Source organism: Chlorocebus sabaeus, chromosome 8 (assembly GCF_047675955.1).
Source record: "Chlorocebus sabaeus isolate Y175 chromosome 8, mChlSab1.0.hap1, whole genome shotgun sequence".
Classification (NCBI taxonomy): Eukaryota; Metazoa; Chordata; class Mammalia; order Primates; family Cercopithecidae; genus Chlorocebus; species Chlorocebus sabaeus.
The window spans coordinates 126787766-126801762 of record NC_132911.1 but is presented as its reverse complement, the minus strand read 5'-3'; the positions used below and the strand labels follow the sequence as shown (position 1 = coordinate 126801762).

Genomic DNA, 13997 nt, shown 5'->3' with positions numbered 1-13997 from the left:
TTTGTAGGGACATGGATGCAGCTGGAAACCATTCTCAGCAAACTATCGCAAGAACAGAAAACCAAATTCCGCATGTTCTCACTCATAGGTAGGAATTGAACAATGAGATCACTTGGACACAGGAAGGGGATCATCACATACCAGGTCCTATTGTGGGGAGGGACGGTGGAGGGAGAGCATTAGGAGATATACCTAATGTAAATGATGAGTTAATGGGTACAGCACACCAACATGGCACATGTATACATATGTAACAAACCTGCACATTGTGCACATGTGCCCTAGAACTTCAAGTATAATAAAATATATATATACTGTTAGTGGCCTTTGTCAGAAGTTGAAATTGCATTAACTATGGGGTTAATTATGTGGTATTTTGAAATTATAGAATTACAGCTGTTTTATTTATTTGTTTATTTTTGAGACAGAGTCTTGCTCTGTTGCCCAGGCTGGAGTGCAGTGGCTCGATCTCGGCTCACTGCAGCCTCCGCCTCCCAGATTCAAGCGATTCTTCTGCCTCAGCTTCCCAAGTAGCTGGGATTACAGATGCGTGTCACCACGCCCGGCTAATTTTCGTATTTTTAGTGGAGATGGGATTTCACCATGTTGGTCAGGCTGGTCTTGAACTCCTGACCTCATGATCTGCCTGCCTTGGCCTCCCAAAGTGCTAGGATTACAGGCGTGAGCCACTGTGCCTGGCCTACAGCTGTTTTATTTTGAAGATCTTAAGTCAGCTAAATCTTTGAAGCTCTTACATGAGTTATCTAAATCATTGCTTTCCTTGCTCATTTCTGGCCTCTTTTTGGTGTTTGAACATTGACAATAATGGTTGTCTAGTATTTTCTAGGCATGTGACGGTAATGGTTGTCTAGTATTTCTAGGCATGTATATGGATGTTTTTTAAAAATTGAGATTATATGGTAATGCTTTGTTGCTTTTTGTAAATAACAGAGCTTGACTCTTACATTTCTGAATCCATCTAAAATGATGTAGTTTTGTTGTATTTTATTATAGGATTTTGTAGTATTCATTGTATGATAAATAATAGGATCAATTTATAGTTCTGATCGGTTGAGTTTCCCTTTACCCAGGTGAGGATTCTTGTGAAGAAGAGGGGTAAAAAGCATAGTAGATGTACACGGTTTTACATGCCTCTGGAGCTTGGTTTTTACGTGTCGACTTCTTTTGCAGTTGCTGATGATTCCTCTGATCATGTCAGTACTTTATGTCTGGGCCCAGCTGAACAGAGACATGATTGTATCATTTTGGTTTGGAACACGATTTAAGGTACTTTACCTTGGTTGGAAAAGTGTCCTTTTCATTTGTCTTTGCAGAAATCCCTCTTCAGTCCAGAGATGTACTTTCTGACTCACCCAGAAGAGGTCACTGCAGAGCAGTGTACCATAGGCAAGCCCCTTTCTGCCCTCCTCAATCCCAGCTCTATTTAATTAGCCAACCTGGAGTGTGTTGCTGGCCTTTGTTTCTTCACTCCCTCTCTACCTCAGGCCCCTCAGGGATATGTCCCTGAGTGATCTTATGTGTCTGTATTAGAGAGAAGGAGAGAGAACTCATGTGAAACCCTGCCTTTACAAATCAGTTCTTATCACTCCCTCATTCCCTGTTATTTGCTTTATACTGTAGCTGAAACAGACTGTTTTTGCCCCCAAACACTTCTCTTTGTACATTCTTTCACAGTTTTCCACCTGTAACATCTTGATTCTCTTTTTCGTATAAATCCTACCCATTCTTAATTTGAATTGGAACTGAACATATTTCCTGAGTCTCCTGCCTAGAATTCATCTTACCTTTGGGCTTTTTCAATACTTTGTGTTTCTCTTTAGTACTTACCACATGTAGCTGTAAAGTTATTTAAGTATAACCCTCTCTTTCCTAGTTTGTGAAGTTTCTTGCAACTCCTTTAGCTCTTGATATGATGGCTTGGATTTGGTAAGGGGCTCAAATGTTCATCTGGAGAGCTTTCTTATTTGGGACAGTATTAGTTTAAGACATCAGTGTGTGATGAGATAAAAATTCAGAGTAATTTTGCAAGATATATAAAAGAAGAACTTGAAAAGATGGGGTATGTTTATTTTATTTGTAACAATTTGTTGGCTGGAATCTTAGTGTGATTCTCCTTTTAGTAGCATCTGTGGGACACTCATCTGCTTTTTGAAGCTGTTTGTTAATAGCAGTTCAGCAGGGCCTGTATTGCAGCAGACCTGTGGGCAAAGTACTGTGTCCTTCCAGTTACAAATACACAAGTAAGTCTAGTTTTAGATAGAAAGGTTTAAGTATAGTGGGAATAATGCTAGATTGATCTGAGAAATTTTGCAGTGACCTTCCAGAGGATTTATATAAAGCCCTTGTCAGTGTATCCTTACCCATTTTAGTCCCAGTAGTAGCTGTGTCCTCGTCAGGTGTGGCTACTCACATTTGCATATATTTATTCCATCCTAGGCCTGCTATTTACCCTGGGTTATCCTTGGATTCAACTATATCATTGGAGGCTCGTAAGTGATATTAGATTTATTTAATTGGAAACTAATCCTTGGGAAATTTCCATTAGTTTTTATCTTTCTCTAACCTTTATACAACTTTAAAGAATCCCAACATTGATGCATTAGAACCTTGTACTTATGGGATAATTTTACTTCTATGGAATTGATTAGATTGCGGGGCTTTAAGCACATTTAACATTGAATGGTTGTGATTTTGTTAACTTATTGTTACACACAGTGTGTTCCTATGTGTGTAGAGGAATAAATATGTATTTCTGGATTCACTATTCAGATTGACAGAGACTTAATTTTTGTCTGAGTTGACTCCTCTAAGAGCTATGTATAAAATTACTATGTCTTATATTCTTAAGGCATTTCCAGAATGCCTTGGAGACTGCCGATCAGTCATAGAAATCCAGATTCTTAGATAGGATATAATTTTGCAAGTGGTTTCATAATATAGAACCTTTTTTTTTTTTTTTTTTTTTTTTTTTTGAGATGTAGTTTCACTTTTGTCGCCCAGGCTGGAGTGCAATGGTGCGATCTTGGCTCATTGTAACCTTTGCCTCATGGTTCAAGTGATTCTCCTGCCTCAGCCTCCTGGGTGGCTGGGATTACAGGCACCCGCCTCCACGCCCGGCTATCTTTTTTTTTTTTTTTTTGATATTTTTAGTAGAGACGGGCTTTCACTGTGTTTGCCAGGCTGTTCTCAAACTCCTAACCTCAAATGATCTGCCTGCCTTGGCCTCCCAAAGTGCTGGAATTACAGGCGTGAGCCACCGTGCCTAGCTGATAATACAGAACTTTTGGCCAACCAGGGTCAAATATCTAGTCTATTGGTCAGGAATTAGAACTAGACATAGGAATACCTTTAATTTATCCAGTCAGAATTTTAAAGGGAGGATACTAAGATGCAGCTTCTCTAAGAACTCCCATTTCTTCATATTTTCTGTTTATTTATTTACTTTTTTTTTTTTTTTTGAGATGGGGTCTCGCTCTGTCACCGAGGTTGAAGTTCAGTGGCACGATCTTGGCTCACTGCAACCTCTGCTTCCCAGGTTCAAGCAATTGTCATGCCTCAGCCTCCCGAGTAGCTGGGATTACAGGCGTGCACCACCACACCCAGCTAATTTTTGTATTTTTTGTAGAGATGAGGTTTCGCCATATTGCCCAGGCTGGTCTCAAATTCCTGACCTCAAATGATCCTCCCGCCTTGGCCTCCCAAAGTGCTGGGATTGCAGGCATGAGCCACTGCACCCCACCAGAACTCCCATTTCTTATACTACAAACTACTTTTTAATATTTCAATCAATTTTTATAGTGCTGGTTCTTCATGTATCTGACATATTTGCTCTGTGTGATCCTGACTTCTTCTGCATATTGTTGGAGAGAAGAGAATGAATGGAGCGGACTGTTCAGAGCAAAGCATGTTCTGAACTTGGTAAAGCTGCTCTTCTACCCAGGATGGTGAAGTCTAAAGTAGTTGCAGGTGTTGATTTGTCCCTGACAGGAATCATGTTGCAGGTGAAGACAAACAGGATATGTAATAGTAACAGTAGATCTATACACTCTTGAGGTGACCTGTGTGTAAGCCATGGGAAAACTGAAGAAGGTCAGCGTTGATTTCAGGGTGCAAGTCAGCTTTCCTAAGTGATCTCTGTGGTGTCTTACACTCAAGGGTACAAGAGGCAAGAGAGAAGTGCTTAATAGTTCCAGGAAAGGGGGAACAGGCATTTATTGTTCCTCTTTTCCTTACTCCCACACTTCTCTCTTGGTAGCCTTCATGTTTGCCCACATTTTATCAATACAGTATTCATGACTGAAAGCATTCAGAAGCATGCTTTACAACTTCCCCAACTCTTGCGGCAGGAGGTAGCAAAAACAATATTTTGAGGATGGGCTGGTGCTTGAAAGAGATGTTGGAGGGGCTGCTGGCCTTGCAGAGTGGTGTGCCTCATTGGTTCAGCAGGACTGATCTCCTGTCTCCCTCAGAATGCATTTGCCACTCGGACTACAAAAGGGCTCATTATCAGCTCTCACAGACTCCCAGGGACTAAATGGTCTGCCTTGAAGGCTCTCTTCTTTATGCTATTAGTTAAAACTTGGTTCGTTTCACTATATTGCTTGAATGTCTTTAAACTCATTTGGCTCTCTTTGCAGGGTAATCAATGAGCTTATTGGAAATCTGGTTGGACATCTTTATTTTTTCCTAATGTTCAGATACCCAATGGACTTGGGAGGAAGAAATTTTCTATCCACACCTCAGTTTTTGTAAGTGTTTTTGTCCTGTCTCATCTAACATTTTAGTGCCTGTGTTCTTAATGCATCCTAATAAGAGCTCCATAAGGAGTATGATTTAGCCCCATGCCCCATCTGATGGAGTAACCTAAGGCAACAAATGACTTACCCTCGTCACATAGTCACAGGAAGTCAGGGATTAAAGCCTCGGCTCCGTTGCCTTCTTGTTACTCTTTTAGCCAGGGACCACTGACAGCTATAGGTTCCGGCATTACAGGAGGCTTCTCAGCCCACCGAGCCTGCCAAGGGACCTGATGCAGCTCCAGAGTGCGAAGCAGTGGGCTGGGGAATGGGCAGAGTCACAGGATAGTGGGGTGTCTTTTCTTGGCCCATCAGTTTTTTACCCATGATTTTGCCCAAGGAAGGGTAAGTTAGCTTGTTAGTCAGCAATTTTAAGCATTTTTATATTAAATACTATGGAGTAGCCATTTTACAGGACTGTTCAGGGTTAAAATGAGAGCCTTGAGGTTTGTATGGTCCCAGCCCCCTGGGAGTTTGTGCTTTTTGTCTGCTTTTAGGGTTTACTGAAGTAGGATGCTAAGGGCAACAGCTTTGATTTTTGAGACAAACTTGGGTTTGAATCTCAGTCCCCTCAGATAGCAGTTTTTATACTGGGAAAGTTACTTAATCAAGCCTCCAGGTTTCAGTCTGCAAGTCTGTAAATTGTGGGGGAAACCACTGTCTCACAAGACTGCATGAGGTAAGATACACCGTTGGGAAGCACATAGTGGGTTCTCCATCAGTAAAGCTAGCTGCCATATTCCTGAAGGTGGGGGTAGGAGAGCAGGATTTTGATGAGCTGAGAGGAGATGCGCACACACACAGAAGCATGTAATAGTCGTGTGACCATTCTGTCAGTGAGGCAAAAAGGCTGTCGAAGAAGGGACCAGTTAAATCACCATCTGGGTGTCACAGCCTGCCTGACAATCACGCCTAATCTCATATCAGGGATATGCAGTAATAGCTTGCATTTAAAAGCTTTAAAAAAACAAACAAACCAAACCCTTTCACATCTTGCTAATTTTAATGTTTTGCAGTTCTGTCATTCTTCTAAGGGATCAGTGAGGGCAGTAAAACTTGAGCAGGCCTCCTCTTTCTCCCCGTCCTTTTATAGGGTAGGGGTATGTTTTTCAAAGACTTTTCAAATTGTGAACTGTAATTTACAGAGATATACCATATTGGTGGTTGTGGTGTGTGTGTTTTTCTTTAAGAGAATAAAAGGAAACTTGTTTCTCTTCTGAGCCTTGAATTGCCTTCAGGCTAAAAAAACAAATGACCAATCTGGTTTCTAATTATCAAAGGACATAATAACAGCAGGTTTGGCTTTCTGATCTAGGTTTATCAAGTAGGATGGCAGATGCATCAATTAAAAAAAGCTTGGTGCTTTTGGGGGGCAGCCAACAGTTACTTTACTTTAAATGGCCATATTCTAACTTAACGGCTTGTAGCTACTTCTCAGTTGTGGGCAACACAGGATACAAGATTCTAGTGGCAAAATCAGCAGAGCCCTGGAGCCTGCCTTCCACTTGAACTTTCTCTGTTGGTGGAAGTCCTTCTGCTAAATTTTGCATAAAGATCAGATGACAAAATATATCTCCTTGCAAAAGCAGTAACTGCTTTGAAATTACCATAAATTTTTGTTGATTATGTATAATTGGGTATCTTTTTATACTAATTATTTGCATTTAATTTCACTATCTACTTAATCAGTGGAGATGGCTTCCATATTGTCTTAGACTGAGTAGCAAAGCAAGACAGCCCTAGCATTGCCTTCTGTAAGTGTTCTATTTTATTATGTACTTTGGAGGAATATTATTGTACCAGAAGGCATGGATGTTGAGAAACCAGCACTTGGAAAATACGTTTTGATTTAATGGTAAAGCTGTATTTGTTTAAAATGGAGGAGGTGAGTATAAGAAGGTATAACTACTTTTCTAAATGGAATGCTGATACATTTGTATCACCATTTTCCATTCCATTTAGAGTACTTATATCTTCCCTGTACACATTAAATTTTGTGTTTAAAAGGGGTTGTTGGCCGGGCGCGGTTGCTCACGGTGGTAATCCCAGCATTTTGGGAGGCCAACAGGGGCGGATCACGAGGTCAGGAGATCGAGACCATCCTGGCCAACATGGTGAAACGCTGGCTCTACTAAAAATACAAAAATTAGCTGGGCATGGTGGTGGGCGCCCGTAATCCTAGCTACTCAGGCGGCTGAGGCAGGAGACTCGCTTGAACCCAGGACGTGGAGGTTGCAGTGAGCTGAGATCGTGCTACTGACTCCAGCCTGGTGACAGAGTGAGACTCTGTCTCAAATAAATAAATAAATAAATAAATAAATAAATAAATAAATAAAAAAAAAAAGCGGGTTGTTTTCTGTTTTGGGAAGAGGCATGAAGGTATTGACTATGATGTAAACAGACTCCAGTCACTGACTGCTGTCCCTTCCCAGGCAGGAGGCATGTAGTATAACAAGTAGTGCAGGGTGCAGGCTCTGGAGCCAGGCTCACTGGGTTGGAATCCTGTCACTTTTGAAGCGCTTCACTCAGTGTTGGCTCAGTTTTCTTGTTTATAAAACAGAAGTAATAGTAATGCCTACCTCATGGGGTTGTTGTGAAGATCAAATGAATTGATAAGCAGGCAGCACCTGGTGTAAGGTAATGCTCGCTGAGTAAGTTCACAGAGTAGCTGCTCTTGTATAAGGTCAAGTATAAAGCCCGTCCTCTTCAGGGTTTCTGCTGTGGACAAGTCACTTGTCATGACTTACTCTTGCTGCCAAGAAGGGTTTAAGCAGAGCTATCAGATCATCCTCTCTGCCTTCAAGCAAAATTTTAAACATTAGGATCTGCTAAGTGGAATAGGTTTAAACACATTCTCAGTTCAGTAATAAAAGAGTCAAGGATGGGAAATAGTTGGAAAATACTATTGAGAGTGTAGGCTTGAGTTTAAATTCTTTAAGCTGTTCTGCGGACTCTTAGTTTATTAATTTTAAGGTGGGAAATCATGTAACCTTCTGGGGCCCCAGTTCTCCCACCATCGGTGAGAAGGGAAGAATGTACCTGGAAGGCAGATTCTGAATACATTTTAAAACATACCCATACTTCCAACATAGAAAGCCTTCTTCCCCCATCTCCTTTGATGGGCTCAGCTGAGAGCCTTTTAGAAATGCTGTGCAAGGCTCAAACACGCAGGCTGTGGATTTGGCCTTTGAAAGTGAATGTATTTTGTATCCTTTGATCCAGTTTGAGCCATATTTAGATATACCAAGATGCTATCAGTCATTCTTTGGTTGCTGGGCTTGTGGGTGTAATATTTTTGTTTCCATACTGTTCTGCATGGATTACTTTTATAAGCGGAGAAAAAAACGTTCAGAGTGTGAATTTAGCTGAAATCTGAATACATTTAAGAAACATGAAAAATGAATGCCTTCTGTGGTCAGGTCATGGAGCTGAGTACTGAAAACACAAAGTTAAATAAGACATTGTCCCTCATCGCCTTCAACATGACAAGTGCCATGGGAACAGCAGGAGAGGGAGGTGTTCTCGGAGGTCAGATAACTATGTGGAAGTGACTTTGTTCTCTTCTCTCCCTTTGTGTCCCCGTCTTTCTGCACCAGGTACCGCTGGCTGCCCAGTAGGAGAGGAGGAGTATCAGGATTTGGTGTGCCCCCTGCTAGCATGAGGCGAGCTGCTGATCAGAATGGCGGAGGCGGGAGACACAACTGGGGCCAGGGCTTTCGACTTGGAGACCAGTGAAGGGGCAGCCTCGGGCAGCCGCTCCTCTCAAGCCACATTTTCTCCCAGTGCTGGGTGCGCTTAACAACTGCGTTCTAGCTAACACTGTTGGACCTGACCCACACTGAATGTAGTCTTTCAGTACGAGACAAAGTTTTTTAAATCCTGAAGACAAATACAAGTGTTCCACAAGTTTCCCGATTCTCATTCAAGTCCTTACTGCTGTGAAGAACAAATACCAACTGTGCAAATTGCAAAACTGACTACATTTTTTGGTATCTTCTCTTCTCCCCTTTCCGTCTGAATAATGGGTTTTAGCGGGTCCTTGTCTGCTGGCATTGAGCTGGGGAGCTGGGGCTGGGTCACCAAACGCTTCTCAAAAGGACCCTTATCTCTTTCTTGCACACATGCCTCCCTCCCACTTTTCCCAGCCCCCACATGTGCAACTAGAAGAGGTTGCCCATAAAATTGTTCTGCCCTTGACAGGCTCTCTTATTTATCGACTTTTGCCAAGGCTTGATCACAACAATCATATTCACACAATCTTCCCCTTTTGGTGGCAGAACTGTAGCAATAGGGGGAGAAGACTGAAGCAGCGGATGAAGCGCTTTCTCAGCTTTTGGAATTGCTTCGACCTGACATCCGTTGTAACCATTTGCCACCTCTTCAGATGTTTTTATGAAAAAGTACCACTGAGTCAGTGAGGGCCACAGATGATATTAATGAGATATGAGGGTTGTTGCTGGGTGTTTTTTTCCTGAGTTAAGTGATCAAGACTAGTGGAGTTGTGTCTAATGCAGGGGTTAGGTTTCAACCATGGGGGATGCAACCCCTTTGCGTTTCATATGTAAGGCATACTGGCTTTGTGTACCCAGAGTGGTTGGGTTGCTTTGTGTTAGGAGGATCCAGATCATGTCGGCTACAGGGAGATGCTCTCTTTGAGAGGCTCCTGGGCATTGATTCCATTTCATTCTCATTCTGGATATGTGTTCGTTGAGTAAAGGAGGAGAGACCCTCATACGCTATTTAAATGTCATTTTTTTGCCTATCCCCCATTTTTTGGTCATGTTTCAGTTAATTGTGAGGAAGGTGCAGCTCCTCTCTGCACGGAGATCATTTTTTAAAGTTAATATAAGCACAGCTAAGGGAATAACATGATTTAAGGTTGAAGTGGCTTTAGAATCATTTGGGTTTGAGGGTCTGTTATTTTGAGTCATGAATGTACAAGCTCTGTGAATCAGACCAGCTTAAATACCCACAACTTTTTTTTTGTAGGTGGGCTTTTCCTATCAGAGCTTGGCTCATAACCAAATAAAGTTTTTTGAAGGCCGTGGCTTTTCACATAGTTATTTTATTTTATGACGTTATCTGAAAGCAGACTGTTAGGAGCAGTATTGAGTGGCCGTCATACTTTGAGGCAACTAAAAAGGCTTCAAACGTTTTGATCAGTTTCTTTTCAGGAAACATTGTGCTCTAACAGTATGCCTATTTCCCCTGCTCTTTAACAGTGTGATGTGTGTTATCCTAGGAAATGAGAGTTGGCAAACAGCTTCTCATTTTGAATAGAGTTTGTGTGTACCTCTCCATATTTAATTTATATGATAAAATAGGTGGGGAGAGTTTGACCCTTAACTGTCATATGTTTTGTTGTTGATCTGTGGCCACAATACAGTTTACTTGTAAAATTTTAGAGGCCATTATTCCAATTATGTTGCATGTACACTCATTGTACAGGCGTGCAGAGTCACTGTATGTATAAGAATATTCTGACGGTGGGTGACCCGGAGTCTCCGGTGTACCATCTTACCAGTCAGCTGCCTGCGAGCAGTCAGTTTTTTCCTAAAGGTTTACAAGTATTTAGAACTCTTCAGTTCAGGGCAAAATGTTCATGAAGTTATTCCTCTTAAACATGGTCAGGAAGCTGATGACATTATTGATTTTGTCTGGATTATCTTTCTGGAATAATAACAAGCTATTTGAGTTTTGACTTGGCAAGGCAAAACATGACAGTGGATTCTCTTTACAAATGGAAAAAAAAATCCTTATTTTGTATAAAGGACTTCCCTTTTTGTAAACTAATTCTTTTTATTGGTAAAAATTGTAAATTAAAATGTGCAACTTGAAGGTTGTCTGTGTTAAGTTTCCATGTCCGTCCTCTGCTGTCTGTTAGATATCACATAATTTGTGTAACCAGTCATCTCTTGAAGAGCATTTAGGAAGTACCCAATATTTTTTGCTGGATTAATTTCTGGATGCAGAATTCCTGGGTTTTCATTTTAATGAAGGAGGATGCTTCCTAACTTTGAGTGAGGAGTCATATCTGCTTGTAGCATGCTTTATGGCATTTTTATAGCTTCTACTTATGAACCTGAGCCCTGGAACTTTATAAAATTAGATTAATCCCATTTCCTCATAAGGCACACACAGACTAGACAGCAGGTGCCATGACATACCTGACCCTTTTTTTTTGTATTTTTGTTTTTCCCTCGAAGGTGAACTCCCAGTCTGTATCTTGGGCCTTCGGCAGGCCAACTTCACTCATCACAAGGTGAAGTGACAGGAATCAGGCTGTATGTATGTCCCTCTTCTATTACTGGGCAAATACTGAAGCAATAGAAAAAGATCCTGCTTATTTAGAAGGACACATTGCCAGTATCACTGTGTTCTAAGCTACCTTTTGAATGACACTGATCTAATAATAGGCAATGTTGCAGTTGCCAACATCTTCGTTTATTGCCAACTCTGTTTCTGAGGTCCCTGCCCCTCTTACACTTTCAGCAGTAACTTAACACTCTGAATAACTAACCTTTGGAAGAAGTTACTCCTTTCTGGACTTTATACTGTTTGTATCTTAGAAGGCTGGGCTGAGCAAATGGGTTTATTGGCAGTTCACTTGTTCGCCTTCCAGAGTGACTGGTGATCAAAATTGGCCAGAAATACCATGTCCCGTGTTTACTTCTTTCTTCAGTCCTTCATACCCTTCCCTCCCTCCCTACTTTCCCTCCCTGTCCCTCCCTTCCCCTCCCTCCCTGCCTCTCTCCCTCTCTCTATCTCTCCGTTCTTTCTTTTTTGAGATGGGATCTCACTCTGTCACCCAGCTTGGAGTCCAGTGACATGATCTCAGCTCGCTGCAACCTCTGCCTCCCAGGTTCAAATGATCCTCCCACCTCAGCCTGCTGAGTAGCTGGGACCACAGCTGTGTGCCACCACACTCAGCTAATTTTTTGTATTTTTGGTCGATACGGAGTTTCACCATGTTGCTCAGGCTGGTCTCAAACTCCTGAGCTCAGGCAAGCCACCTGCCTCGGCCTCCCAAAGTGCTGGGATTATAGGCCTGAGCCATGGTGCCCAGCCTTTACCATGATTTATATGTGTGGTTTAAGCCTAGGCTCCTTCCTATATGGTCCCCTTATCTCACATCAACTCTGCTTGTTCCAGTAGGAACCCCATGTTCAGGGGCACACCTGGGCACTGAGCATTAATGTGCCAGGTACTTTGTGAAAAAGCCTCCAATTTATGGTTTTTAAAATCTGGCTACACACAAGCATTAAACTTGAGATTTTTTAAAAAATGCAGTTATCTTGGCTCATTCCCATTCTACGTATTTTTGAAGTTCCTAGTGATTCTGATGTTCATGGATTTGGGAACTTGTGTTTAAACAAACTCGTGAAAAAGTATTATCCCCGTTTTCCACATAAGGAAACTTAAGCTTCAAATCTCTTGATTAAAATCAGGCAGCAGCCAGGTGTGGTGGCTCACGTCTGTAATCCCAGCTGTTTGGGAGGCCGAGGTGGGTGGACCTCCTGAGATTGGGAGTTCGAGACCAGCCTGACCAACATGGAGAAACCCCGTCTCTACTAAAAATACAAAAATTAGCTGTGCGTGGTGGCATTTACCTGTAATCCCAGCTACTCGGGAGGCTGAGGCAGGAGAATGACCTGAACGGGAGAGATGGAGGTTGCAGTGAGCTGAGATTGTGCCATTGCACTCCAGTCTGGGCAACAAGAGCAAAACTCCGTATCAAAAAAAAAAAAAAAAAAGAAACAACAACAACAAAACAAGCTAGAAGGTGCCAAAGACAGGATATGAACCCAACTCTGAGTAGAGACTTCTGTTGCGGCTTTTCAGTGAAGGAAGCCAAAGCAGATGCAAATAGACAACGTCTCTGTCTTCACGATGTGTCCTTTTTACTGAGGCAGTCAGCTGGGCCCATTGTAGGGACTCATATTTGTTGAATAAGCAAACAAGTCATTATAATACAATTCACCAAACTACCAGAATAAAAGGAAGTAAATTTCTTGGATGAGAGGCTAGGTCTTGAAAGATTGATGGAGAGTTCTGGTCAAGATGGGGGAAGTCACTCATTCTAGCTGGATTTAGAAACAGCAGCAGCAAGAGCAGGAACTTTGGGGAAGACAGAACTGTGTGCCTGGACCTGTGGAATACAGGTAGGGAGTGGCAGGGAAAGGGGCTAGAAAGATAGATCGGGGTTTGTATCAGGAAAACTGTTTTGTGTGATTGCTTGAACTTCAATCTGTGGGCAATGGGGAACATTGAAAGGCCTTCATGTTTGGTCTTTAAAAAGTAGCTGGCGGCTGGGCGCGGTGGCTCATGGCTGTAATCCCAGCACTTTGGGAGGCCGAGGCGGGCAGATCACGAGGTCAGGAGATGGAGACCAACCTGGCTAACACGGTGAAACCCTATCTCTACTCAAAAAAAAAAAAAAAAAAAAAAAAAAAAATTAGCTGGGTGCGGTGGCAGGCGTCTGTAGTCCCAGCTACTTGGGAGGCTGAGGCAGGAGGATGGCGTGAACCCAGGAGGCGGAGCTTGCAGCGAGCCGAGAGAGCACCACTGCACTCCAGCCCGGGCAACAGAGTGAGACTCTGTCTCAAAAAAAAAAAAAAAAAAAAAAAAAAAAAAAAAAACTAGCTGGAAGCCAGGTGTGGTGGCTCATGCCTGTAATTCCAGCACTTTGGGAGGCCGAGGCGGGTGAATCACTTGAGGTCAGCGGTTCGAGACCAGTCTGGCCAACATCGCGAAACCCTGTCTCTACTAAAAACACAAAAATTTAGCTGGGCCTGATGGCAGATGCCCGTAATCCCAGCTACTCAGGAGGCTGAGGCAGGAAAATTGCTTGAACCTGGAAGACGGAAGTTGCAGTGAGCCGAGATCACACCACTGCACTCCAGCCTGGGTGACAAGAGTGAAGCTTCCTCTCAAAAAAAAAAGTAGCTGGCTGCCCCTGGGGAGTAGAGGGAGAAGGCTGGGAAGAGGAGAAACGAGGTAAGATGACCATGTTTTGTATTGGTTGCTGTGATGCAGGTTTAAGGGAAGAGTTGGTTTAAACCAAGGCAATGGAATTGGGGACTGGATCGGAGGGACTTCCCTGACAGAGAATTACTGGCATTCAGTGAGGAAGAGGAGGGTTTTCTTGAAGGGGTTTCCATTGGCGACCAGGGCTTGGAT

General features: G+C 42.6%; 1 protein-coding gene across 2 annotated transcripts in view; it reads left to right on the top strand.

The window, feature by feature from the left end:
* Positions 1 to 10655, top strand: part of DERL1 (derlin 1) — a 29805-nt gene extending 19150 nt beyond the window's left edge. The window contains exons 5-8 of one of the 2 annotated variants that reach the window (XM_008001460.3): positions 1192 to 1287; positions 2458 to 2510; positions 4719 to 4769; positions 8414 to 10655. In XM_008001460.3, the coding sequence (XP_007999651.1) occupies positions 1192 to 1287; positions 2458 to 2510; positions 4719 to 4769; positions 8414 to 8552 (339 nt within the window). In that variant the 3' untranslated portion in view covers positions 8553 to 10655. Of the gene's footprint in view, positions 1 to 1191; positions 1288 to 2457; positions 2511 to 4658; positions 4770 to 8413 lie in introns of both variants that reach the window. The other variant, XM_008001459.3, reaches the window with a different exon arrangement.
* Positions 10656 to 13997: the final 3342 nt, after the last annotated feature.